The following is a 25384-nucleotide window of genomic DNA, read 5'->3' as shown; positions in this document are numbered from 1 at the left end:
AACTGACTTGAAGGACAGGTGGAATACATTTTGTTGCAGGTCAGAGCAGAGGTATGGAGCTGGGAATGACTGTGGTGTGGTCCTAGGCTGAAGGGAGTGGAAGATGAGTGTAGAAGAGGACAAGGAGGTACAGATGCCTTTGAAAATTGAGTCCAGGTCCCGGAGGCCTTGAGAACCAGCTGGAAGTCTCAGTACTGATGATTGTGAGGGTTGAACAGACATCTAGTGCAGCACATATTTTCCTGCACATTCTGCTCTTTTTATCTTGACTTTCTGAAATAAGCAACAAAGGTGATCATTTTTCTTGGTTTAGAGTTGTTTGCTGCAAATGGCAGGTTTGCTTTATTTGTGATTTTTTAGAATAGGAATCTGGTTTGGAGGTTGACAAAATAAGTAATTCTCTCTTTTGTTATATTTTCTTTCAATCTTGGCTTTGATTTGGTGTAATAAGCTGGTTTCATCAAACTTACTATCAGCCTATAATGAGATACATGACATGGAGCAGCCTGCAAATAGGGAAAAGGTAATTTTCATGCTGTCATTTTGTACTGTGATGTTGGAGCAGTATTTATTTTTTACAAAATGCTATACAGTTGCCTGTTTCCTTAAATGCAGTTTAGAAAGTTATTACTAGGTTTTGGCCGGGCGCGGTGGCTCACGCCTGTAATCTCAGCACTTTGGGAGGCCGAGGCGGGCAGATCATGAGGTCAGGAGTTTGAGAGCAGCCTGACCAATATGGTGAAACCCCCTTTCTACTAAAAATACAAAAATTAGCCGGGCGTGATAGCACACACCTGTAGTCCCAGCTACTCGGGAGGCTGAGGCAGGAGAATCGCCTGAACCCAGGAGGCGGAGCTTGCAGTGAGCTGAGATCACGCCACTGCACTCCAGCCTGGGCGACAGAGTGAGACTCCGTCTTAAAAAAAAAAAAAAAAATTATTACTAGGTTGTATTATATTACAAACGTGGCACAAACCAAAGCCAGGATTATATCAGTGTAGAATTAATTGTATTGTTGATCTTTATTTATAATTAGTTAATCTAAAAATAGCCTAATGTCGTATGTTTTACAAAATTGGACACTGTTGTACTAAAACTCTCATCTGTTAAGCATGAATTTTAACAAAGATTCAATATTCTGAAAATGAAAGTTGAAGTATGGTATTCATTCCTGCACGACCACAGTCAGAGGGGAGTGGAAATCGGCATGTGTTGTTAAAAGTGTGGCCGTGTGATTGTCATTCTCGTGAGGCCAAGTGTGTATATACTTTTAATGTAGGTATTTAATATGCTCAACTTTCTCTTTAATTTACAAATGATTATTCTATCAAGTGTTGTGTGTATAGTAACTGACAAAGAGTGACTAGTAATTGATCAGTTGAAGCTTACCTCTATTTTTATTTGACTTCGTTCAAATTTTACTTATGGTGAAGTTTTTCTCAAAGGGTATTAATATACTTAGTGAAGGGATGTGTTTTGTTCTTCCCTAGGACCTTAGAAATCATTTGTTTTGGAATCAGATTCTTCATCGGCCAAAGAAATGCACAGATGATGATGATGATGATGATTTTTTTTAGTTTAGCAGCATGGTTTAATTTGTATGCGCCTACCAAAAATCATTGTAATCATTAGTTGATCATTGCAGTAGTTCAAATAACCTGGTATAAACTGGGCTTTTATCTAGAAGCTTCAAACAGTAACAAGATTTCACAATTTCATATGCTGAGGAATGACTCCAAAATAAACCTTTTTCTTAAAATTTTACAATCCCATCATTAATACAGTGCTTTTACTGTTTCGAAAGGATTTTCTCTGTGAACCCTGAAAACAACCCCATGAAGTAGGGCAGCTATTTTATTTTTACACATAAGAGGCTAAGCACGGTGGCTCATGCCTGTAATCCCAGCACTTTGGGAGGCCGAGGCTGGCAGAACACCCAAGGTCAGGAGTTTGAGATCAGCCTGGCCAACATGGTGAAACCTTGTCTCTAGTAAAAATACAAAAATTAGCCAGGTGTGGTGGCACAAGCCTGTAATCCCAGCTACTCCAGAGGCTGAGACAGGAGAATTGCTTGAACCCAGGAGGCGGAGGTTGCAGTGAGCCAAGATTGCACCACTGCACTCCAGCCTCGGGGACACAGCGAGACTCTGTCTCCAAAAAAATAAAAATAAAAATAAAAATCAGTGAAGTTTAGGGACTTGTTTGAAGGTCATCTAGTACAAGCTATGCAAATAGCTATTATTTTGGTTTCTAGCTTCAGGCTGTGTCTTTTGAACTTTGTATTAGAAACGCAGAGCCTTTTAATAGGCGGAGTTGTCTCACCTTCAAATTCAACCACATAGCTTTTTCTTAAAGTAGTATAATGCAGAAAGTACTCATCCATAAAAACAAAAATGGTTTTCTGTCTTCCCTGTTATCTTTGTGACCCACCGATAGCAGCTGGTGGTCCTGGTGTGGTGAGATTTTCACTCTTTTTTTTTTTTTTTGAGATGGAGTTTCACTCTTGTTGCCTAGGCTGGAGTGCAGTGGCCATCTCGGCTCACCTCAACCTCTGCCTCCTGGGTTCAAGCGATTCTTCTGCCTCAGCCTCCCGAGTAGCTGAGATTACAGGCCTGCACCACCACTCCCGGCTAATTTTGTGTTTTTATTAGAGATGGGGTTTCTCCATATTGGTCAAGCTGGTCTCGAACTCCTGACCTCAGGTGATCCGCCTGTCTCTGCCTCCCAGAATACTAGCATTAAAGGCGTGAGCCACTGTGCCTGGCTGATTTCGACTCTTAATACAGACTAGGAGGAGTCCCGCCCTCTGCTTTTGGTCTGCTTGGGCTGCCTGGCTCTGGGAAGGAACTGTAAAGGGTGACTCTCAGAAGGGCTGAGTCTGTTGGGGGTGCTCTCCCCATTCATCAGAAAGAACATCACACATAAAGGACTCTTACAAATACTTTACATGTGTTAATTTTAATCCCCACAGCAACCTGCCATGTTACATATTATCTTTATTGTCATATTAAAGAGAAGAGAATGAGGCACAGAGAGATTAAGCGATTTGCCAGAGGTGACACAGCAAGTCACTGGTGAGCTGAGATAGAAACCAAGGCTGTCTGGCTCCAGAGTCAGTGCTCTTAACCCCTGTCTACTACGTATATAGTCTCAAACTGGTAAAAAAGTCAGGGCTGGCAGTACATTTTATTGTGGCCGGCGGCGGTGGGGGAATGGGGGCAGTAGTCTTTTGTATTTACTCACTCCTTATTTAGGCATTACTCCTCCAGGTTTAGAAAAAAATGCCATAATTTTTTATGTCAGCAACTGCTATTGATATCTTTTATAAGATGCCAGCTACATGTCAGTCACTATATTGGTTGTTTTTGGCTGCCCGGATTCCTTTCTGGAATAAGAGCCCTGTAGAGTGTTTTTAATATAGTGACAGGGAAAGGAGGCAAACCAGCTTGTCTACTTCTTAAACTATGCCTTCAGTATTTATTAGGAACCTTGATATGCTTGAAGTAGATGATACGTTTTCCCCAGCATTCAGACTCTTGAACAACTTGTGAAATCTGCCCAAGTGAATTATAGTTAACAGCGTCACATTTATCATTATACTGACCTTTAAGCGTTTCCCCCAGCTCTCACGGTATTTTGTTTCTCAGTTATGGGACATTCCCTTGCTTTGAGGAAAACATGAAAATGTTAGCAGAGCTCAGTGCTTTGCCCAGCAGATGGCATTTGTGTGAGTTTTTCAGGATCCTTTGGAATCTGTCACTTGCCAATTACCCAATTTGTTTTGAATACTCTGTATTTCCAGTTAATATTGCACCATTTACATAAAGAGAATGTGCCAAAATTGCTGTAATCTATTCTGTAATCAAATCTGTCTGCTGTAGATGTATAATTTACTTTTGTTAAGTTGTTTACTGCAAAATGGTCTCAAGAAAATCCTTTTCTATTTACCATAATTTCTAAGATATTAATCAGCTCTCAAACATAGGCTATCTGGGGTCTCTTGTAAGGCGTGTTTGCTTTTGGTTAAAAGTAATAGTTCCTGCTTTCAGAATGTTTTAATGTGGTGGTGAAAACCACAAGCTAATGTTGTATGGAATGATTACTTTTGTGGTATTCCCACATGCCATGTTTTTCCATGTATATTTACAGATATAGTACACATACATAAAATGACTGACATGTAATATTAAAAAAAATACATAGCCCAGGTGTGGTGGCTCACGCCTGTAATTCCAGTCATTTGGGAGGCCAAAGTGGAAGGATCATTTGAGCCCAGGAGTTCCAGACCAGCCTGAGCAACGCAGACTTCATCTCTACAAAAAAGTTAAAAAAAAAAAAAAAAAAAAAAAAAAAAAAAAAAAGCCAGGCGTGGTGACATGCACAGCTACTTGGAGGCTGAGGCAGGAGGATTGCTTGAGCCCAGGAGTTTGAGGCTGTAGTGAGCCATGATCACGTCACTGCATTTAAGCCTGGGTGACAGAGTAAGACTCTGACTCTTCAAACTAACAAAAATATATGAAGTGAGGGTAAGTCAGGTGGAATGGCAGTGGACTACTGTTTTTGGTTAATAAATCGAGATACCCTTAAGAGTTGTGTTCTGAACATACTGTCTTTATTTCCCCAGTTCCATGTCACAGCACCTACCTAATAATAGGTGCTCGAAAAACATCTGTTGAATGAAATGAATTCTTTTGTTTGCAGTAGGGCAAAGAAGGGTAGAGAGAAGCAGCTAGCGCAAGCAGTGTCTGATATGTTAAATGTTGCAAAAGGTTTTAGGCCAAGAAAATTCCAGAAACCCATTGAAGAAGCAGTACATATTTAGTGGAACTATGAGATGTTTTCACAACCTTGGAAATAATTTAAAAGTAGCTTTCTACTGTTTTACTTATTTTCCCACTCCTGGCTGTCCCTCTTAGGTGGACTGCCTCCTGTTGGAGGGAATACTATGTGAGACACATCTTTAGTAAAACAGAAATGTGAAACCAACTTGCAGAAATCACAAGCACACTGTTACCAAATAGTCTTGACTGGCTGCCTTCCTGGAGGACAAATGTTTTGATAATGTCTGTCAGTAGATTAGTTCCCCTATTTCTTTTTAATAATTGATATTTAGTAATACTGTTTCCTTTTTACCAGTATCACAATGAAGTTTTTCTTTAACTTTTGGGGAAGAAAACAAAAAACAAAAAAACTAAAGTATTTTTGAAATCTGTGCATGGTTACTTTTGACATTCATACTCCAAAAGCAGAGAATAAGACTAAAGAGTTAACAGGTGAAATTGGCCAGTACCTTCAAAGTATTCACTTTTTGTTTTCTTTTAATCTAAAATTAGCCTCCTCATATGTTGGAGGTGTAGAGGGTAGCCAAATCTCAGGATGAAATCTCTCTACCACCTAAGATAAGAGTAAGTCCAGTCATGACAATAATTAAGCTGAGTTGGTAGAATGACATTATCTCCTAATGTCTGAAACAATCAGGTCTCTTTATGAGGACATCTGTAATTCAAGATCCATGGTGTCTGTTAAACATCATCCAGCAATGTCAGCTGAGCTGTTGAAAAATCCTGTAGGAAGAGCAGGTAGGTTGAAGGTCCTATCCAGGGAGGTCACTTCAGTAAGTGCTTTCAGTCTGATTTTAGCAAACATTGAAGTCTTCAGTATGACTCCTTGGAAGGAGGCCCATTAAGGTGATCCACAGATTAGGTTACTGGCATCCCCCTTTGTACCAATACTATTCATACTAAAATGTAATCTCCATCAGGGCAGGATTATGTATTGTTTTATTGACTGTCGTATCCCTACTTCCTTGCACAGTGCCCAGCAGGTATCATTTGTTTCATAAATATTTGTTGAATTAATGAGTGAATGACTGGTTTTGTATTAAGGTAGAATCATAGGGCATTCTTAGTGTTGTTAAGGCCTTTGAACTTTCTTTTCTTTAGAACTAAGAAGTGTGCTAGGTGTGAGCTCATAATGCAAGTTTTGTTAGTAGCGGCTGTGCTTCTGCTGTTTTAGTTTCAGCATATAAAGACTAGTATCCCAGAAGACTCTGAGCTCCCAAAGTTGAGCAGGTGTCTTAATTTACTCATTAGGATAAGCTACTAGTTGAGGAAGTTATTCAATACCATTTTCCCAGGAAGAGGCAGCTCAGAGGAAGAAGTGAACACTTTTCATATTCTTCTCCAAAATGTGAGTAGGTGAGGATTAATTCAGTTATTTGTGGGGTCTTGAAAGCACTGAAAGGAGATTCAGCACTAGGGGCAATGTGACAAATCAGTTGGTAGTACATTTGTCTAATTTTTAACTTTGCCTTGGATCAGGCAGGACCTGTAGACCTGATAATCTTTAGGGCTTTTGAATGCATATATATGACATATATAGATAGATATAGATTATGTATCTCATATATGTGTGTGTGTGTGTGTGTGTGTGAGAGAGAGAGAGTGTGTGTTTGAGGTTCAGGGGACATATAGTCTGTGAAGCAGTCAGCTCATGGAACCAGGACACAGCAAATTGAAGTAAAGAAAGAGACAGGGAGAACAGAAGTATGAAACATTTTAATCCCATGGGAATGAAGTAGAGCGTGAGAACATTGATTGTTAAGGTATCGTGCCTAAACAAGTGTTTATTAAAATTTTTAGTCAGAGAGGTTTTTAAATGGTTTTGTAAGACAGTTTCCCTAACCACACCATGTTTTTCCTCTTGCCTCAGCTGTTCCAAAGACCTAATGCACTTGCTGTCCAGCAGTTGACAGCTGCTCAGCAGCAGCAGTATGCACTGGCAGCTGCTCATCAGCCGCACATCGGTAAGTCCTTAAGCCCATAGCTCTTTCGTGATAGGTGTGGCCGCCATTTTAGGATAACTGGTTGCTGTGAAACCCAGTAATTTAAACTGATTATAAAAGTTCAGACAAATCCCTCAGACAGAGTAAGTGGCCTCTTCCTTTTGTCCAGTTGTTTCCAGCCACATTAGTTTTGACATAGCTTGTAGACCCGCATCATAAAATTTCTTCAGTGTTCAGCCATTGCCCTACCTCAGCTGTTTCAGGATTTAAAGTATTTATCACAGTAGTGACTGGTGACTAACATTAGCTCCTTCGGTAAGATTTGGATGACATTGATTAAATAAGTTGTGGTTCTATAGACTGTAAATATATCAGCTTCTCATTTTATGAACAAACAGTATAAATCCATTTTCCAGTAAGTATGCATTGAAAAAATTTAAAAGTATTCTCATATAATTACCGATTTTAAAGTAGCTTTGCCCTTTTCCTGTAGCAGTTGTTAAAGTTTTGAGCGTTTTCATTGTACCGCCTAGACGTTTCTTCCCCTTGGACCTGCTTAAGGTCTCTTAGAAATAGAGTGGGTGCATTCAGTGTAAACAAGTAGAAGTAGAATTTTTTTTTTAATGTGTCAAAATGGCATGATTGAGTAGAAAGGAGATAGCTAATCTTGGATGTGATGGGCTGTAGAAGAATATAGTTACTTCCAACCTAAATAAATAAAGGCCAGGCATAAAGTCCTTGGGTCTGATAATGTATAGTTGTAGATGGTAATCTTTATCAATACCCATACATATTATTTCATGAAAACTGTTTGGAAAATCGTTTTAAATAGAAATAAATACTTCATCCCATTTTAATATTAGTCTTTAAAATTGTTCTATTGTAGGCTGTTACAATTTTAATAGTCTTTTAGAAATTATGCTGAATTTATAACTGTATATACAGTTTTAAGTTAAATATTTCCTTAGCAAAGGTAAAATTTGACTATATAAACATTTCATTATAATCTTTAGTATAGCAGTTATCTTTTTAAAATTTCTCTTTACCCTCAACCTGTCCTGTCTTCTCTTTTTTCATTTTTTCCTTATCTACAGCCTGGAGTGAATAGCCAAACTGTGTAGGTATTTGATAGGGCTGCAGTTTTAGTCAAGTTTGTTTTTACTGACAGGTATGTTTTCAGCAGGTTTAGCTCCCGCTGCGTTTGTCCCCAATCCATACATCATCAGCGCTGCTCCCCCAGGGACGGACCCCTACACAGCTGGATTGGCTGCAGCAGCGACACTAGGTGAGACATTCTGCTGCATGAGGGATTTTCTCACCTGCTTAAAAGTCATTTGAGATGGGCGTGCATTCTTTATACTCTTTCCCAAATCCATGTCTCCAGTGGAGATTATCCAGATTTTCAGTGCCATCTACCTGCCAGCTTAATATCTCTCCGTAGCTGTATCATAGGCCCCTCAGACTTGAAAATGTTCAAAGGCAAATTAATCACATACCCCTTGCATATGTATTTTTGATCCGTGGAGCCACCACATGCTCATTTATATTTTGGGAATTTCTCCCCTTGCCCAGATCGCCTACCACCTCTAGTCTATCATATAGTTCAGGTACTTTTACTGGTCTCTCATATATTTCTAATTTCCTTGCCTCTCTCACCTCCTCTTCCCCTCTAAATTGTTCAAGAAAATGATTTCAAACTGAGATCTTACCTCTTCATCTTTCTGCTTAAACCTTTTATTGATTTCCCTTTTTTTCTACCCTAATATGGCATACTATGGTTATTACCAAATGTGGCTGATTGTTACAGCTTACTTGGAGTTGGGGTAGGGGTGGTGGTGTTTTGTTCCTTGGAATCAGTATTTTTAAGGAGCTTCCAGATAATTCTGTGGATTAGCTAGGGTTGGGATCCACAGCATATAGGGCTCTATCACCATGCCTCATACAGGTCTCTACATATGTACCACCCAATTCCCTTCCTAGTTGACTGCCATTGGCTGACACCATACATTGTAGCAATACAGGTCTGATTTTAGTTTGCTGCAGATACTGCATTGGTTTAGGCCCCTGTCTTTGGTCACTGTGGTCTTCTGTAGTAAGCTCTTTTTCCCATTCTTTGCCTGCGAAGTGCCCTAGCTGGCTAATTACTGCACTGTTTTTATATTTGCTTATGGGATGTATACATGAGTTTTTCCCCTCTTTTTTTCTTTTTCTTTCTCTCGCTCTCTTTTTTTTTTTTTTTTTTTTTGGAGACAGGATCTCACTCTGTTGCCGAGGATGGAATGCAGTGGCGTGAATACAGTTCACTGTAACCTTGAATTCCTGGGCCCACTGGATCCTCCTGCCTCAGCCTCCTGAGTAGCTAGGGCTACTGGTGTGCACCACCACACTTAGCTAATTGTTAAATTTTTTGTAGAGATGGGGTGGTCTCGCCAGTGTTGCCTAGGCTAGTGTTGTGTCAAACTCCCGGGCTCAAGCAATCCTCCTGCCTTGGCCTCCCAAAGTGCTGGCATTCCAGGCGTGAGCCGCTGTGTCCAGCCTGGGAGTGTTTTTTCTTTCCCTTGAGACTAGATTTTTAAAAGACAGGCATCTGTGTTATTTGACTCAGTGTTGCACAGTTACCATCACCGTGATGGGGCCATAAATGTATGATGGGTTGAATTCAACATTAGGACAAACAAAATGTCTTCCAGTTTAGATACTCATTGGGGGAAGATCCCTCCAAGTCAAGTTAATCATGACTAAATATTACTTTGAAATTTTACTTCTTATTATGTAGCATATAATTTGCAATTATGAACTGAAACGTAGCCTAGCGTTTCTTAGATTTTTTAAAAAGTTGTTTACATTTTGGCATGGTTATGATGGGAACATAGTTAACATAGGGTCATCTGTCTGTCTGTGGTCATCCCCCTTTTGGGGGAAACAGAAAGCTCCTCGTAGGGGAATGACCTCTGCTGACCATCATTAATATTTATTGAGCACTTAACTTTTGTCAGGCATTGTCCTGAATGCTTTTCTTTCATGTGATTTGTCAGATGATGATTTTAGAGATTAGAAATTTGTGGCTCAGACAGCTGCCTTGTTTGTTGTTTTTTGTTTTTTGAGACTGAGTCTTGCTCTGTCGCCGAGGCTGGAGTTCAGTGGTGCGATCTCAGCTCACTGCAGTCTCTGCCTCTTGGGTTCAAGTGATTCTGCCACCTCAACCTCCTGAATAGCTAGGACTACAGGCGCCCACCACTATGCCTGGCTAATTTTTGTATTTTTAGTAGAGATGGGGTTTCGCCATGTTTGCCAGGCTGGTCTCAAACTCCTGACTTCAAGTGATCCACCCGCCTTGGCCTCCCAGAGTGCTGGGATTACAGTTGTGAGCTACTGTGCCCAACCTAGAGACAGCTGTCTCATTTGAAGTCACACAATTTTTTTTTTTTTTTGAGACGGAGTCTCGCTTTTTCACCCCGGCTGGAGAGCAGTGGCGCAATCTCGGCTCACTGCAAGCTCCGCCTCCCGGGTTCACGCCATTCTCCTGCCTCAGCCTCTCCGAGTAGCTGGGACTACAGGCGCCCGCCACCACGCCCAGCTAATTTTTTTGTATTTTTAGTAGAGACGGGGTTTCACCGTGGTCTTGATCTCCTGACCTCATGATCCACCCGCCTCGGCCTCCCAAAGTGCTGGGATTACAAGCGTGAGCCACCGCGCCCGGCCTAAGTCACACAATTTAAATGTTGTAGAGTTGGGGCTTGAACCAGGTTTAACTCCAAAGCTCATGCATATGCTTCACTATAGTGTATAGAATGCCTGTGCTGTCTGTCTTGAATTGTCTTTTCTGTACTTTCTTTAGAAGTCTTTACTAATTTATGTTACTTGAAACAAAGAACTGGTCTGAGGGTTGACACTGCTGCTGTCACTGAGATGGTAGTTTGGTGATCAGAATCTTGTTTTTTGTATATGTCAGTTGAGCCAGGGTGAAAATGAGTTAATACTTTCACAAATAACAGGAAATGTTAACTGTTAAAACTATGAAAATGTGTATTCTTAGAGGGTGTCAGTCACACCGGAATTGAAGTAGGCGTCCTGATGTACCAAGCTCAGTTGATTTGCCCTCGGGTGTTTTCCTAAATTTAACCTTAGGCCATGTGACCCGAGTATAGTAGTAGAAATGCCAGTTGAGAACATTTAGAGAATAATGCAGATGTTAGTGGTAATAGCAGTCCTTGCCCAGTAGAGGTTCGCTTTTGTTGGCTTTTGGGCGAGCGTTGGCACTATTATTGCAGGTTGCAACCACTCATTCAAGGTAGATACGGCTGTACTCCCAACATGCATTACAGGTTGAGCATCCCTAATCTGAAAATTCAAAATCTTTTTGAGTAGTAACCAGACACCGTAAGTGGAAAATTCCACACTTGACCTTGATCTCATGTGATGGGTCATAGTCAAAACCACAGGCATATAACACACAGTTCATTTATTCAGCATCCCCAACGGAAAAGTAAAATTACCCCCAGGCTATGTGTATAAGGCGTATATGAAACATAAATGAACTTTGTGTTTAGACTTGGGTCACATCTGCAAGATAACTCTTGCATACACACATAGTCTACAGTCTGAAATCTGTAACACTTCTGGTCCCAAGCACTTTGGTTAAGGAACACTCTACCTGTTTACCCATTTTTACAGGTGAGGAAAGTAAGGCACCGTTAGGATCTTTTTTTTGTGTTTTTTCTCTTATTTTTTTCTTTAACTGCCCAAGACCACCCTGCTTTATAAACACTAATCAGATGAGTATGAGGCTCTATCACTCTTTTTTTTTTTTTTTAACTTGTATACATGGCTTTTAGGCTGTTCAGTTTCTGACAAATTAAAAATGTTTTAACCCCTTTTCTTCTTATAGTAAAATAGTTCATAGTGTCACAACTTTTCTTAGCAACACCTTTATTCTGTACCCAGCTATAGTGTTTCAATGTGCATGCACCCTTGCTTGTAAACAGAGCTTCTTAATCTTTTTTAAGCCCACAGGTATAGAAAACACCAAATTAGAAATGTCAAAACATATTTATATTGGGCAGTGGTACAATTTGACTTATTTGTGTTTTAGAAGCTTAAAATGGGGGAAACAAGAATATGTGTCTATTTATTTTGGCTTAATGAAGTATGTGTTTCTCCAGAATTAGCTGTTGCATCAGAGTAGCTGTAATATTTGAAACAGCTCTTCAGAACTTCAGTGTAAGGAAGGTTTGGTTACTGTTAATGAATCAAGTTGGAAATATTTAACTCTGTGCTTTAAGGAAGTTCAGTTTGGAGATATGTTTCAGCAGATTGGAAGAATTGGCTTTGAGCCCGTTTCCTGGTTAGCAGATGTGTCTTTGGTGTTTCTTGCTACCAGCTTCGTCATAGAATTCTATGATTAGATTTCTGCCACACTTGGGTTGTTATCTGCATAACTGTGTTACATCTCTGTTGTGTACTTTATGTGGCCTACTGCAGCTGTACTTTGTTGCCAAAGAAAATGAACAGATAATTTGGATTAAAGCAGAATGCTTAAATTTTTTTTGAGACACGCTTTTTGCTCTGTTGCCCAGGCTGGAGTGCAGTGGTGCAATCTTGGCTCACTGTAACCTCTGCCTGCTGGGTTCAAGCAGTTATCCTGCCTCAGCCTTCCGAGTAGCTGGGATTACAGGCATCTGCCACCATGTCCGGCTAATTTTTTATATATTTTTTTAAGTAGAGATGGGGTTTCACCATGTTGGCCAGGCTGGTCTCGAACTCGTGGCCTCAAAGTGATCTGCCCAACTTGGCCTCCCATAATGCTGGGGTTACAGAGAATGCTTAATTTTCTTTAAGGTTCTCAGCAGGTCTGTAACAAGTCAAGGTGTTATATTTTTTGTTTCTGTTTGTGTTCAACGTTGACTTAAATTTAAAATTTCACATATCAGTGTCTGAATATAGTTGTGTTGAATGCCTTTGTGACTTTAAAAATAGTAATAGGACCAGGCCTGGTGGCTCAAGCCTATAGTCCCAGCAGTATGGGAGGCCAAGGCAGATGGATTGCTTGAGCCCAGGAGTTCGACACCAGCCTGGGGCAACATAGACCTCTACAAAAAAAAAAAAAAAAAAAAAAAATTTAGTCAGGTATGGTGGCATGCATCTGTAATCCCAGATATTAGGGAGGCTGAGGTGGGAGGATCACTTAAGCCCAGGAGGTCAAGGTTGCAGTGAGCTGAGATTGCCTCATTGCATTCCAGCCTGGGTGACAGAGAGACCCTGTCTCAAAAAAAAAAACAAAAACAAACAGTAACAACAACTTTGAAGTTGCAGTGGAGGTTCAGTTGAGTGTCTGGGCTTTGTTGTCAGACTGATAGATGTTCATTTTTCTGGAGTTAATGAAACACCAGCACTCCGTTAAATCACCTTAGGTGCCATTATCATTGAACATGGGATACATCCTAATCTTTTGCCTATTCCATCACTTTAAGCACACAAACCCTCCATTTACTCCCTTCTACCAAAAGATATTGTCTCTATCTATCCTACATCCTCCATCTGTTCTTAAATTGAACCCTTCTATCAGTGATTCCCCCTTTTAGTTTTCTCATGTTTCATTCCTCACTGCTTCTTCTCTAGGCCTGGATTATATTAGAAGACTGGCATAAGGATCTCATATAATGTTTACTATTCTTTAAAAAGAGTTAATGATTAGCTAGCAGAAATTAATATATACTTTTAAGTTAATATTTTACAGTAGGATCTATTGAGTCAGATGTAATTTTGGAAAGCCTGAGATGAGCCTCAGTAGTTCAGACTTTCTTTACCTTTCCTTTGCTATTTTTAGGCCCAGCTGTGGTCCCTCACCAGTATTATGGAGTTACTCCCTGGGGAGTCTACCCTGCCAGTCTTTTCCAGCAGCAAGCTGCTGCTGCCGCTGCAGCAACTAATTCAGCTAATCAACAGACCACCCCACAGGCTCAGCAAGGACAGCAGCAGGTAAATGTAGACAAAATTTACCTCTTCTAAGTGGGAATTGTAGTATTGTGGATAATTAATAGGTGATATTGCACCTAACAGAAAAACACTGAATGCATGGATTTCCTCTTGTATGTATGTGTGTGTGTGTCTGAGTTCAGGCTCAGATTTAACTACTCTTTTGGAATGTCTTTTGTATATTAGACACTACTGTACCTAGGTGGGGTAATGATACTAACCAGTTCACCTATAGGGAAATTGCTTAGCTGCAAGTGTCAAAGTGGATCTTCAAAGTTATAGTAAAATTTTGTTTCTGCCATACTGTAGTTGCTTGCTAAGCACCACTTTCAGATCATTTCAGGGTTTTGCAAGGGGCTTGACACCAAAGCAGGGGTACTAGATTTTTAGAGTGCTTATTTATAGTACCTATTGGATTGGATGTAAATCTTAAACCTATCATATCTGTGTTAGCTTTTTATTTGAGTTGAGAAAAGGACAGTAAACTGCAAAACTACATCTTTTTAAACAGGTCATTTCCTCCTTGATTGCTAGAATAACACCTTTTTTTTTTTTTTTTTTTTTTTTGAGATGGAGTCTAGCTCTGTCGCCCAGGCTGGAATGCCGTGGTGCAATCTCAGCTCACTGCAATCTCCGCATCCCAGATTCAAGCAATTCTCCTGCCTTAGCCTCCTGAGTAGCTGGGATTACAGGCACGCTACACCATGCCCAGCTAATTTTTGTATTTTTAGTAGAGATGGGGTTTCACCATGTTGGTCAGGCTGGTCTCAAACTCCTGACCTCGTGATCCACCCACCTCGGCCTCCCAAAATGCTGGGATTACAGGCGTGAGTCACCGCGCCTGGCCAATAACACCTCTTTATTGATAGAAACTGTGGAAAACTAGAAAACTTGAAAAAAAAAAAAATTACCCTAAATCCTTATGTCAGAAAACCAATGCTAATATGTTTGGTATCTGTTATTTTAGCCTTATTATTTAATATTTTACAAAATTGTCATTATTCTGTCCACGTGGTTTTACATTCTGATTTCATACTTTACTGTGTTATTTAGTGTTCTTTTAAATGACACTTTTACTAGGTACATTTAAATCCACCAAAGGATACTTTATTTTGACTAGTCTATTATATTTGATATTTCATTTATATCAGTATTTTGGTGTTCTAAATGAGACTGATTAACATCCTTTACATAAGTTTATCCTTGGAAAAAATTCCTAGTAATGGAGTTTTTCTGGAGCAAATGAAATCAGCATTTAGGCTTTGATACGCATTTTCAGATAAAAGCTGTCATTTGAGACAAAACACCCTGCTCATATATGAATGTATTAAATGATCCAAACAAGAATTTTTTGCTTGACATCAGTCTTACTCAGTGGGTGTATGTTTAATTTTTTTTTTTTTTTTAGATTCCACACAATTATAGAAAAAAAAAAAAACAGGTCTTGAAATTCTCCCTGTTATTTGGACACTATAAAATGATTTTCTTGGCAACAGATACAGTTCTCATACCATATATATAAGGAAATTCAGTAAATAATTTGTTGACAGAATGAGTGATTTGTTAAAATAAATTTCTTTTGAGACGGAATTTTGCTTTTGTTGCCCAGGCTGGAGTGCAATGGCGCAGTCTTGGTTCACTGCAACCTCAGCCTTCAGGGTTCAAGCAATTCTCCTGCCTCAGCCTCGCAAGTAGCTGGGATTATAGGCACCCACCACCACACCTGGCTAATTTTTGTATTTTTAGTAGAGACGGGGTTTCACCACGTTGGCCAGGCTGGTCTCGAACTCCTGACCTCAGGTGATCCACCCTTCTCGGCCTCCCAGAGTGCTGAGATTATAGGCGTGAGCCACTGCACCTGGCCAGATTTCTTTTTTTGTTTGTTTTTTTTTTTTGAGATGGAGTCTAGTTCTGTTGCCCAGTCTGGAGTGCAGTGAGCCTCACTGCAACCTCCGCCTCCTGAGTAGCTGGGATTACAGGTGTGTGCCGCCATGCCTGGCTAATTTTTGTATTTTTAGTAGAGATGGGATTTCACCGTGTTGGCCAGACTGATCTCGAACTCCTGACCTTCAGTGATCCACCCACCTCGGTCTCCCAAAGTGCTGGGATTACAGGCATGAGTCACTGTGCCTGGCCTATTAAATAAATTTCTTTCTTTCTTTCTTTCTTTTTTTTTGAGACATAATCTTGCCCTGTTATCCAGGCTGGAGTGCAGTGGCGCCATGTTTGCTCCCTGCAACCTCCACCTCCCAGGTTCAAGTGATTCTCCTGCCTCAACCTCCCTAGTAGGTGGGATTACAGGCACGTGCCACCACACCTGGGTAGTTTTTGTATTTTTGGTAGTGACAGGGTTTTACCATGTTGTCCAGGCTGATCTTGAACTCCAGATCTCAAGTGTTCCGCCCACCTTGGCCTTCCAGAGTGTTGGGATTACAGGTGTGAGCCACTGCATGTAGCAAATAAATTTCTTGAAAACTGCTCTTTGTGGATAGGTCTGTATTTATTTGTGTGATCATCTTTTTGTTTAAATGACTGCCAAATTATTATGCATTTGGAAGACTAATTACCATGTTTTAAAATTAGCTCTAATACAGTGAACAAGAATAATACTAATAACTGCTGTTTATTGAAAGTTTTCTGTACAGAGTTAAGTGCTGTGCGTGTAATTTCTATTTCTCGTACTAATTATGATAGATGTACAACTTCTCGTTTTATGGAATAGAATTTCATAGTTGAGAGGAAATCGATTGAGGAAATACAATTTGTGTGCCCAGGGTCACACAAATACAAAGTTGTTAAGATTTGAACATAAGCCTCTGTCTTGACAACTTGTCTTCTGACCATATTGTGATGTCTTGACTTAAAGAAAATCTGAGATCTTGTATTTCTTCTGCCATTAACCAGCTACAACTAGGGCAAGTTGGATGGCTTCTCTAAATGCATATATTTTTGTTATAAATGGACATAATAATCATTAACTTTTCAGTTTTCTGTCATGTCCTACAGGTTCTGTCAAACCCTACTAAGAAGAAGTTTTTAGCATTAGTTTTTAATTAGCAGCCATTGTTTTAGTTCCTTTTTATTGGGCGCCAGTTTCTGGTTTTAAGTATTTGAGGAAAATATGATTTTCTTGGTAAACTGCCTTGTCATAGTAATTAAAATGAGAGGTTCTTTTTAAACTCTGCTGTTGGCCTTTTGGGCCCTTGTATTTTATCAGAAAGTATATGTTGTGTTCTAGGCAAGCTGACTGTTCTAGGACAGTTTTTATAAATTCAGTCATTTTGTAGATTTTATTAGACTTTAAAACGTTACTTGTGAAACTGTATATTTTGTTTCCATAAAATCATGGATTTGACAGCTATTGATGAAATGAAAATATATGAATATTGGCAGATAACTGAAGGACTTTTATTTGTAGTTGGGGTACTGGACAGATTTCTAGAGAGTGGACAAAAAGCTAACACTGTTTTCCTTCCTTGTTACAAGACTCATCAATAGTCTTAGACTACCTCTTTCTTTAGGTACCTTGTCCACTCTACCACGCCTGCCCTTTCACAGAACACCTCATCAAACATAAACCTACTTCTTTATATTCTATGAAAGCAACGCTTTCATTGTTTTTTAAAATCTTCAGCGATTTTGAACTATTAGCATTTGCCATATTTCTGTGCTTGCTATTTACCTATCCTAGAGGGAGATCTCTTCTGAGTTATAGGGTATGTAAATTCTAAGCATTTGGCAAAACTCACCTGTACAGCCCCCCGACTCTTCTATCTGTGTAGTTTGAAACACACTTTCTCTTACAAAGTTGGTTAGGTTCTTTAGGTCAGAAACAAATTATATAATATCTTGATAATAGTGATTCGCTATTGGTTATCGATGATCTCCTAGGTATCAGGCAGTGTGGCTTAAAGACATTATTTCAGATATTTCCAGCAAATCTGCAAGATCATTTGTTAATTCTTACTTATTACTGATATAGAAGTAAAAGATTGGGCAAATTAAGTGTCCACACATCTCTTCTTGCCAGTGTGGACAGTGTTGGTCACCTTATACTCACTTAACAGATACTTAATTGGTTATTAGTGGTGTTTCTCTTTTTACATTTTTTTTAACCACTGGTACCAAGAGTAATTTGGACCCGTTTTCTTGCCCGTATGTCTAACTTCTGTAAATAACACAGTGAAATTGAAAGCGATCTGATAAGAACTGTACACTTGACAATATGGCAAAACACATTGTTAGGAACTTTAGTAATTTTAGCCTTGGTTTGTGGGTTTTGCGTTTTTGCTTGCTGGAGTGTGTAGATCTTGTGAGATAGATTCTTCACATCATTCAGAATAATAATGACTGCTAGCATTTTCACGTCTATGTTTCATTAATAAAAAGTAGATCCTTGACTGGGCTCAGTGGCTTCACACTTGTAACCCCAACACTTTGGGAGGCCAAGGCAGGTGGATTGCTTGTGCCCAGGAGTTAGAGATTAGCCTGAACAACATGATGAGACCCTGTCTCTACAAAAAATAGAAAACTTAGCCAGGTATGGTGGTGCACACCTGCAGTACCAGCTACTCAGGAGAGGCGGGAGCATCTCTTCAGCCTGGGAGGCGGGGGTTACAGTGAGCTGAGACTGTGCCGCACTACACTCCATCCTGAGCAGCAGAGCGTGGCCCTGTCTCTTCCCTGCGCTCTGCCGCCGCCCCTCCCCCCCCGCCGCCAAAAGAAAATGTAGATCCTTTATCACAGTGGCATAACTGGTATTCTGCACTGAACTTGACTAATGCGTATGTTTGTGGAATTTCTGAGAGGGAAATAGAGTCAGGTGAGAGCCCTACCAAATCGAATCTGGTGAACTCATTTGGGGCCATGTGGACCTTGATAAATATATTAGTGTTGAAGAGGAAATATTCTCATTCCATCTTTTGTGTGCATGTGAGACTCAGTTGACTTTAAATATGTGGGTAAATTACCGCCGTTCATCCTGTCTGGAACCCCTCCCGACCCCCATTAATACTCTTTTTTTCTTTTCTTTTCTTTTGTTTTTGTTTTCTGAAATGGAGTTTTGCTCTTTCCCCCAGGCTGGAGCGAAGTGGCTCGATCTCAGCTCACTGCAACCTCCGCCTCCCAGGTTCAAGTGATTCTCCTGCCTCAGCCTCTCCCGTAGCTGGGATTATAGGCGCCTGCTGCCACACCTGGCTAATTTTTGTATTTTTAGTAGAGACGGGGTTTTGCCATGTTGGCCAGGCTGGTCTCGAACTCCTGACCTCCAGTAATCCACCTGCCTCGGCCTCCCAAAGTGCTAGGATTACAGGCGTGAGCCACCACGCCTGGCCTGTTACACTCTTTTTTTTTCTTCACCCACTTTTTATCAGAGCACTGACATTATGTAGTATGGTTTATTGTCTGTCTCATTCATTAAAATAAAAGCTCCATGAGGACAGGGGCTTTGTCGGTCTTGTTCATTGCTCTGTCTCACTTGCCCATTTGCCACATGGTAGGCATTAAATATTTGATAACACTACCACTTGCTGATGCCAGATATTCCAAATTCGTCTTTTAATTGTCACAAGAACTTTATGAGGCAGATGAGATAAAATGTTTGAATGAATGAATCATCACTTTTTTGTGCTTTTTGCTGCTTATAAAGGTAATGTGTTTAAAGTAAGAATGGTAGAATGAAATTCCACTCTATGAAGTGTTATTAATTGAATTTATACCCTAACAGCTGTGACATATAAAAACCATTATCGAGAAAATGTTTTACAATTAAGTTTTAACAGTTGACCCAACCTGAGCATATGGTAGGTCTTCTCCAATGAAAAGAAAGTGGTTGAGTTGTTTCTGTCTTCCTTTCCCAGGTTCTCCGTGGAGGAGCCAGCCAACGTCCTTTGACCCCAAACCAGAACCAGCAGGGACAGCAAACAGATCCCCTTGTGGCAGCTGCAGCAGTGAATTCTGCCCTTGCATTTGGACAAGGTCTGGCAGCAGGCATGCCAGGTGCGGCTGCATTGTTATTCCTAATACTTTGGCAGGGAAAAAGGCTGCACGTTTGAGGTGATTACAGAGGGGAATGAGCAGTGCTTTCACCTTGCTTAGGCTTGTCATGATTTGGGGACTGGCAGGGATGATACACACTTGCCCTCACTTAGACTATAGTTCACTGATGAGAGCATTGTTCTGAGCCAGTCTTAAGTCATATTGGAGGTATCTAAATGTCCATGCAGCTTGGAATATGTGGTTTTTCCTTGGCGGGTTATCTGTTTTCTGTTTCAGAATTAGGGACAGATGGAGTGGCCAAGCTAGTTTACAAGGCTTAGTCTTATGTTGATGCTTTTGCACAGCATGATTAGTGAGAAATTTCTGGTACGTCTTGATAGGGTCATCCCTTACAATTTTAAGATTTCTCTTAAACCAATAGTAGGAGTCCTTTTTAGCTGCCTACCTCTGAGATACACGTTTATATAGACACATCTTGAATATATGTTGTTTTTGGTTCACTGTCAGCTGGTTTGGTGCTTTGCATGGGATTAGATGTAGTTTGATGTTCTACATATGAAACAAGTCTTTAAGAGATGTCAGTGTATTTTTATGGACCTTTACTGATCATAGAGCATAGCCAATTTAACTGAGCCATTTATGAATTCAATAAATAACTTTAACCTGTTTCATTTGTTTTTTAGTTACTGAGCCTTTGTGTGTTCTTAGGAAGTCACCTGCAGTTTTTCATATGGCGTAAACTGGGATTTGGAGATTTTATCTCACATAATATTGAAAGACAATGTTATTTAAAGCCTATCTAGATTTTTCCTGCTATTTTGCAGGATATTTGTTCTTAGATTATTATGTAGTATGAAAGTACTATGATTTTTATAATCATTTGTAGCCTCTGTTTATTTAAGTGATGGAGCCAGTATATAAATCTAGGTCAATTCAACCCCAAAGCTGAGTTTGTGATTATTGACAATATGTTGGTGCCCAGGAGATACTTGTTTGTTTCACATACACATTTCTTTGTTGGCTTGATATTCCTAGGTTATCCGGTGCTGGCTCCTGCTGCTTACTATGACCAAACTGGTGCCCTTGTAGTGAATGCAGGCGCGAGAAATGGTCTTGGAGCTCCCGTTCGACTTGTAGCTCCTGCCCCAGTCATCATTAGTTCCTCAGCTGCACAAGCAGGTGAGCGCACATCTGAGCGGACTCCTGCCAGAGATCTAAAAGTGGCGACTGATAGTGAGATTCCTAAAGTATGTTGAAATACACTTTCGGCAATTCTCAGTATATCAGTTCTACCCTGTAATGTTTCAAAAAGAGATCAGAAGCAATAAGTGACCTAGGTGGATTCTCCTTTTTGTTGGGGGTTGGTCGGTGGTGGGGGGTGGCATGTGCCAGCTGGTTAGAAGCAAGGTCTGGCTCCACTGAGAACATAGAAGTTGCATTACTCACACAAAATGGCTTTGGTGGCAGAAATCCAAGTCATTATTTTAAGATAATTTTAGAGGAGGGGTTGTTTTTTGCCACAGGGGCAGGAGTGGAGGAAGTGGGAAAGAGTAGTGAGAAGTGACAGAATAATACATTTGGTTGGGAGGAGTAATAGTTTTTTACTCTAAGTGTTTATATGTTTTTTTTTTAATTAGGAACAATAACAGGAACATCTAGAAGATAGCAATGTGCTAAAATAGGAATTTGAAGGATGTGTATATGCATTACATGGTTCTAGAAGAAACCCTCAACATAGATATTTATGGAATTTAAGATTTTAGAAAGTAGTTGTATTTAATGGATACATTTGATGTTTATACCCCTTTTAATCTATAGACTCTTGAAAGCTACCAGCATAGTGAACTTGTTCTAGTGGTATTTTGAGTTCAAATTGAAAGTAGAAACAGAAAATAGAAGCTTCGTACGAAGGGATCAAAGACAGATTTGTATGGTTTGTGTCTGTTTTGAAAAGATAGGCAGCATTAAAAGATTTTTTGAAAAAAGATAAAAATGTGGTTTGGAAATGTGGCCAGTCCCTTTCATAGCCAAACGGTTTGCTTTCTTCTTCATAGCTGTTGCAGCAGCCGCAGCTTCAGCAAATGGAGCAGCTGGTGGTCTTGCTGGAGCAACAAATGGACCATTTCGCCCTTTAGGAACACAGCAGCCTCAGCCCCAGCCCCAGCAGCAGCCCAATAACAACCTGGCATCCAGTTCTTTCTACGGCAACAACTCTCTGAACAGCAATTCACAGAGCAGCTCCCTCTTCTCCCAGGGCTCTGCCCAGCCTGCCAACACATCCTTGGGATTCGGAAGTAGCAGTTCTCTTGGCGCCACCCTGGGATCCGCCCTTGGAGGGTTTGGAACAGCAGGTAGAAATTAGACTGATATGCTCTTAAGACTGAATTTTAATTATTTTTACAATCCTTCTGGAATACTGGCAATGCATGGAACCACAGGCAGATCTGGACCAAGCCTTGTGGGAATTCAGCCATCCCACATAATCTGTGAGATGATAGAGTATTGAAATCAAGTTATACAGATGGGACCTATTTCAATCCATGCTCATGTGGCTACTTACTTAATCAGTTTCTTTCAGGGATTTGAAATCTAGGGAAGATTTTTGCTGTATTTGGGAAAAATATCGAGGGAACTATAGAAATTGGTATCAAAAACTGAGGGAGGAGGACTTACTAAAGATAGCAGAGCTGAAATACTCCACAATTGAGACTTGAGCCGAGTTCTTGGCCTGCAGGCCTTAAAGAGTTACAAGTTTTCTTCAGTCTTTTGAGTGGAATTTGAGGTAGACATGTGGAAAATTAGGAGGAAGGATATTAGACCAAGATATTTTTAATGTTTTGACGGAAAAAGCAGGAGTGTAGTATGGTGAATAATGGGATAATTGCAGAGATTATAAAAAACAAACAAACAAAAGTGATCCCTAAATAGAAGGGCATGTGTGAAAGAAAGTATCTTAATTGGAATTGAGGGCAGCATTAACTCTCGACTGAACCCACTGAGAAAACAGGCTTTCATATAGAAGTCTTGTGTAGTGGGGCAGTACCCCGTTTACAAATCTTTTTTCTGTATCCCATTTTTCTACTTGAACCTTTTCAGTTGAGGAAAGGCATTCTTCTAGTCCATTTTCTTCCACCTTTTCCATAGTTCATGTGGCCGTCAGAGCTTTTTAACCCTCCCTTATCCTAGAATATGCACCATAGGAAGGTAAATTTGATACGTTTGATGGTCATGTTAACCTGAGCCATGTCCTCTTTATTACTTACCTGCCCCCAGTACTGCTACATTAACAGTTAGGCTGTCTCTGCTGACAAATTTGCGGTGGTAAGGAGTCTGGATCAAAGTGTTAGGAACAGGTCACTGGGCTTGTTCTTCGAAGAACAGGCCTGTTCTTATCTGCATTGTTTTAATTCCATTTTAGTTGCAAACTCCAACACTGGCAGTGGCTCCCGCCGTGACTCCCTGACTGGCAGCAGTGACCTTTATAAGAGGACATCGAGCAGCTTGACCCCCATTGGACACAGTTTTTATAACGGCCTTAGCTTTTCCTCCTCTCCTGGACCCGTGGGCATGCCTCTCCCTAGTCAGGGACCAGGACATTCACAGACACCACCTCCTTCCCTCTCTTCACATGGATCCTCTTCAAGCTTAAACCTGGGTAAGAACCATTACTCTAACACCACCTTGAACTCTAGAACTCTCTTGCCACCGATGACATTACAAGAACTTTGCATAAGCAAAGGACAGTCCCTTTATACTAGAAGTGTCCTGGGTGTTCTGTGCCTTCCGTAAATACCTCATGTTATTCAGGCTGTACCTATAGATAGTATAGCAGTTTTGGCTTTATTATAGTTTGGGTACATTCCCTGTATATTCAGTTAGCTTTAGTATGAACATTTTATTCCTTGGCTACCTGTGAGAGTATTTCATTGTAAACAATATAAACACAGGTTCATTTCAGTGAAGCTGGGAAACACAGAGACAGAATTTAATCACCTAGTATCACCACCTGAAATACCACCACAATTAATATTTTGCCTTATTTCTTTTCAAAATTTCCCCTCTGCTATATGTACATATAATATCTTGCTTTTTCACAAAAAGCATTTTATTTTTAAAATTTTGCCATATTTTAAAATATTTTGTAAATATAAACTCTCAAACCATATAGTATGCTAATGAGGAGATGTATATTTCCCTGTTAAATATTTAGGTTGTTTTATGCATGGATTTTAACATATTACCATCTAGATTCTAGAAAATAGGGAGAGAAAAAGAGGATCCCAAGCAGCAGGCTGTAAGAATGAAAAGAAAATTATATTACCTTTTTTTTTTGGTGGCAAATCTCTAAATCTTTCAGGACATGGGAGATGTTTTCTCATCTCAAGCATGGTGCATACTCCTCTCCCGCAGTTATGTATTAAGTTTGAAGTACTGATTTATTTGCTAGATGGGGAAAATTGAGTCCTAGATGTAGAGTCACCATATAATGTATCATGCAAACCAGAACACTTTTGTGAGTGGAAGGGGGTGCTATGAATAATTACTTGGTGATGATAGGCCTAAATCAGGACTGTCCTGGGCAAATCAGCACGTGTGGCCACTTTACCAAGAAGATTCTGTTTTTAACCAGCAAGATTAAAAGTGGCTTCATGGACTCAGAAGTGAGAACTTGACCAAAAACAAACAGGATGCCTTCGTTTGGATAGGCAGACTAGAAAGTGATTTATAGGGTTCAAGAGAAGTCTGAAGTGGGTAGGGTAATAGACTTATTATTCTAGACCTAAGAGTGATAGCTTTGAGTTAGAAAGAGGCGAGTTTCAAGTCAAAACTATGTTTATATATACACATTGGCATGTGTGTGCATATCCTGAAGTTTTATACAGAAAGAACTTTAGTTGTAGAACTGTTTTCTCAGGTTATATATGAACATCACTTTATAAAAGTTACTGTGACATTCCTGATTAGTAGGTCCATAATAGGTAGACGGGGATGGGGTGGGGTACATTGCACAACAGTGTTTCCTAATGACACAATGCCTGGCTTTAAAGACTGGGGGTTAATGCAAAATCTGGAGAGGGATGTCAAACTCCCAGTTTGATACGTTGCTGGAAGGAAGGAACTAATGTTCATTGACCTGGCATTTACCTGCTGATGTTAATGGTTTTGGGTCCTGTACATACAACACTGGAAGGTATAGGTATTATTTCCTGTCTCAGGACTTAAATATCTTGCCTAGCCTGTGTCATCTCAGATTCGAACAGATTTAGAATCAAGCCTTTTCGACTCCAAAGCATGCAGTTTCAGTGTATATCCTCTTACATGATATACTCAGGATATCTTGAACCAGTCCATTATCAAATCCAGAAATATGTATCTTTTAATTTCTTGGTTTAAAAACATGTGAACTATGTCATCCTGTACTACGTGCTAAATAAACTGAACCTGCTAAGTTTTTTTCTTAAAGAGCCAGATAGTAAATGTTTTAGGTTTTATAGGCCAGATGGTGTCTGTAGTGAATATTCAACTCTGCTGTTGAAGTGTGAAAGCAACCACAGACAAAATGTAAATGAGTGAATATGTAGCTATATTCTAATAAAACTTTATTTATAAAAATAGATGGGCCAGGCA

The 25384-nt window shown here is 40.0% G+C and overlaps 1 protein-coding gene and 1 non-coding gene across 15 annotated transcripts in view; both read left to right on the top strand.

The window, feature by feature from the left end:
• The window catches only part of PUM1 (pumilio RNA binding family member 1), a 130406-nt gene that overhangs the window by 74219 nt on the left and 30803 nt on the right, over positions 1 to 25384 (top strand). For 6 of the 14 annotated variants that reach the window (XM_030823267.1, XM_030823264.1, XM_030823257.1 and 3 more), the window contains 7 exons: positions 6712 to 6805; positions 7953 to 8069; positions 13611 to 13762; positions 19618 to 19756; positions 20792 to 20935; positions 21811 to 22107; positions 23175 to 23411. In XM_030823267.1, coding sequence (XP_030679127.1) covers positions 6712 to 6805; positions 7953 to 8069; positions 13611 to 13762; positions 19618 to 19756; positions 20792 to 20935; positions 21811 to 22107; positions 23175 to 23411 — 1180 coding nt within the window. The remainder of the gene's footprint in view (positions 1 to 6711; positions 6806 to 7952; positions 8070 to 13610; positions 13763 to 19617; positions 19757 to 20791; positions 20936 to 21810; positions 22108 to 23174; positions 23412 to 25384) is intronic. The other 8 variants (XM_030823268.1, XM_030823265.1, XM_030823261.1 and 5 more) reach the window with 3 other exon arrangements.
• Positions 19874 to 19946, top strand: LOC115837768. Its single transcript, XR_004032820.1, has one exon. It is a non-coding gene; the product is annotated as a small nucleolar RNA SNORD103/SNORD85 (small nucleolar RNA).

The sequence above is a fragment of the Nomascus leucogenys genome, chromosome 12 (genome assembly GCF_006542625.1).
Source record: "Nomascus leucogenys isolate Asia chromosome 12, Asia_NLE_v1, whole genome shotgun sequence".
NCBI lineage: Eukaryota > Metazoa > Chordata > Mammalia > Primates > Hylobatidae > Nomascus > Nomascus leucogenys.
This window is presented reverse-complemented; position numbering and strand designations above follow the sequence as displayed.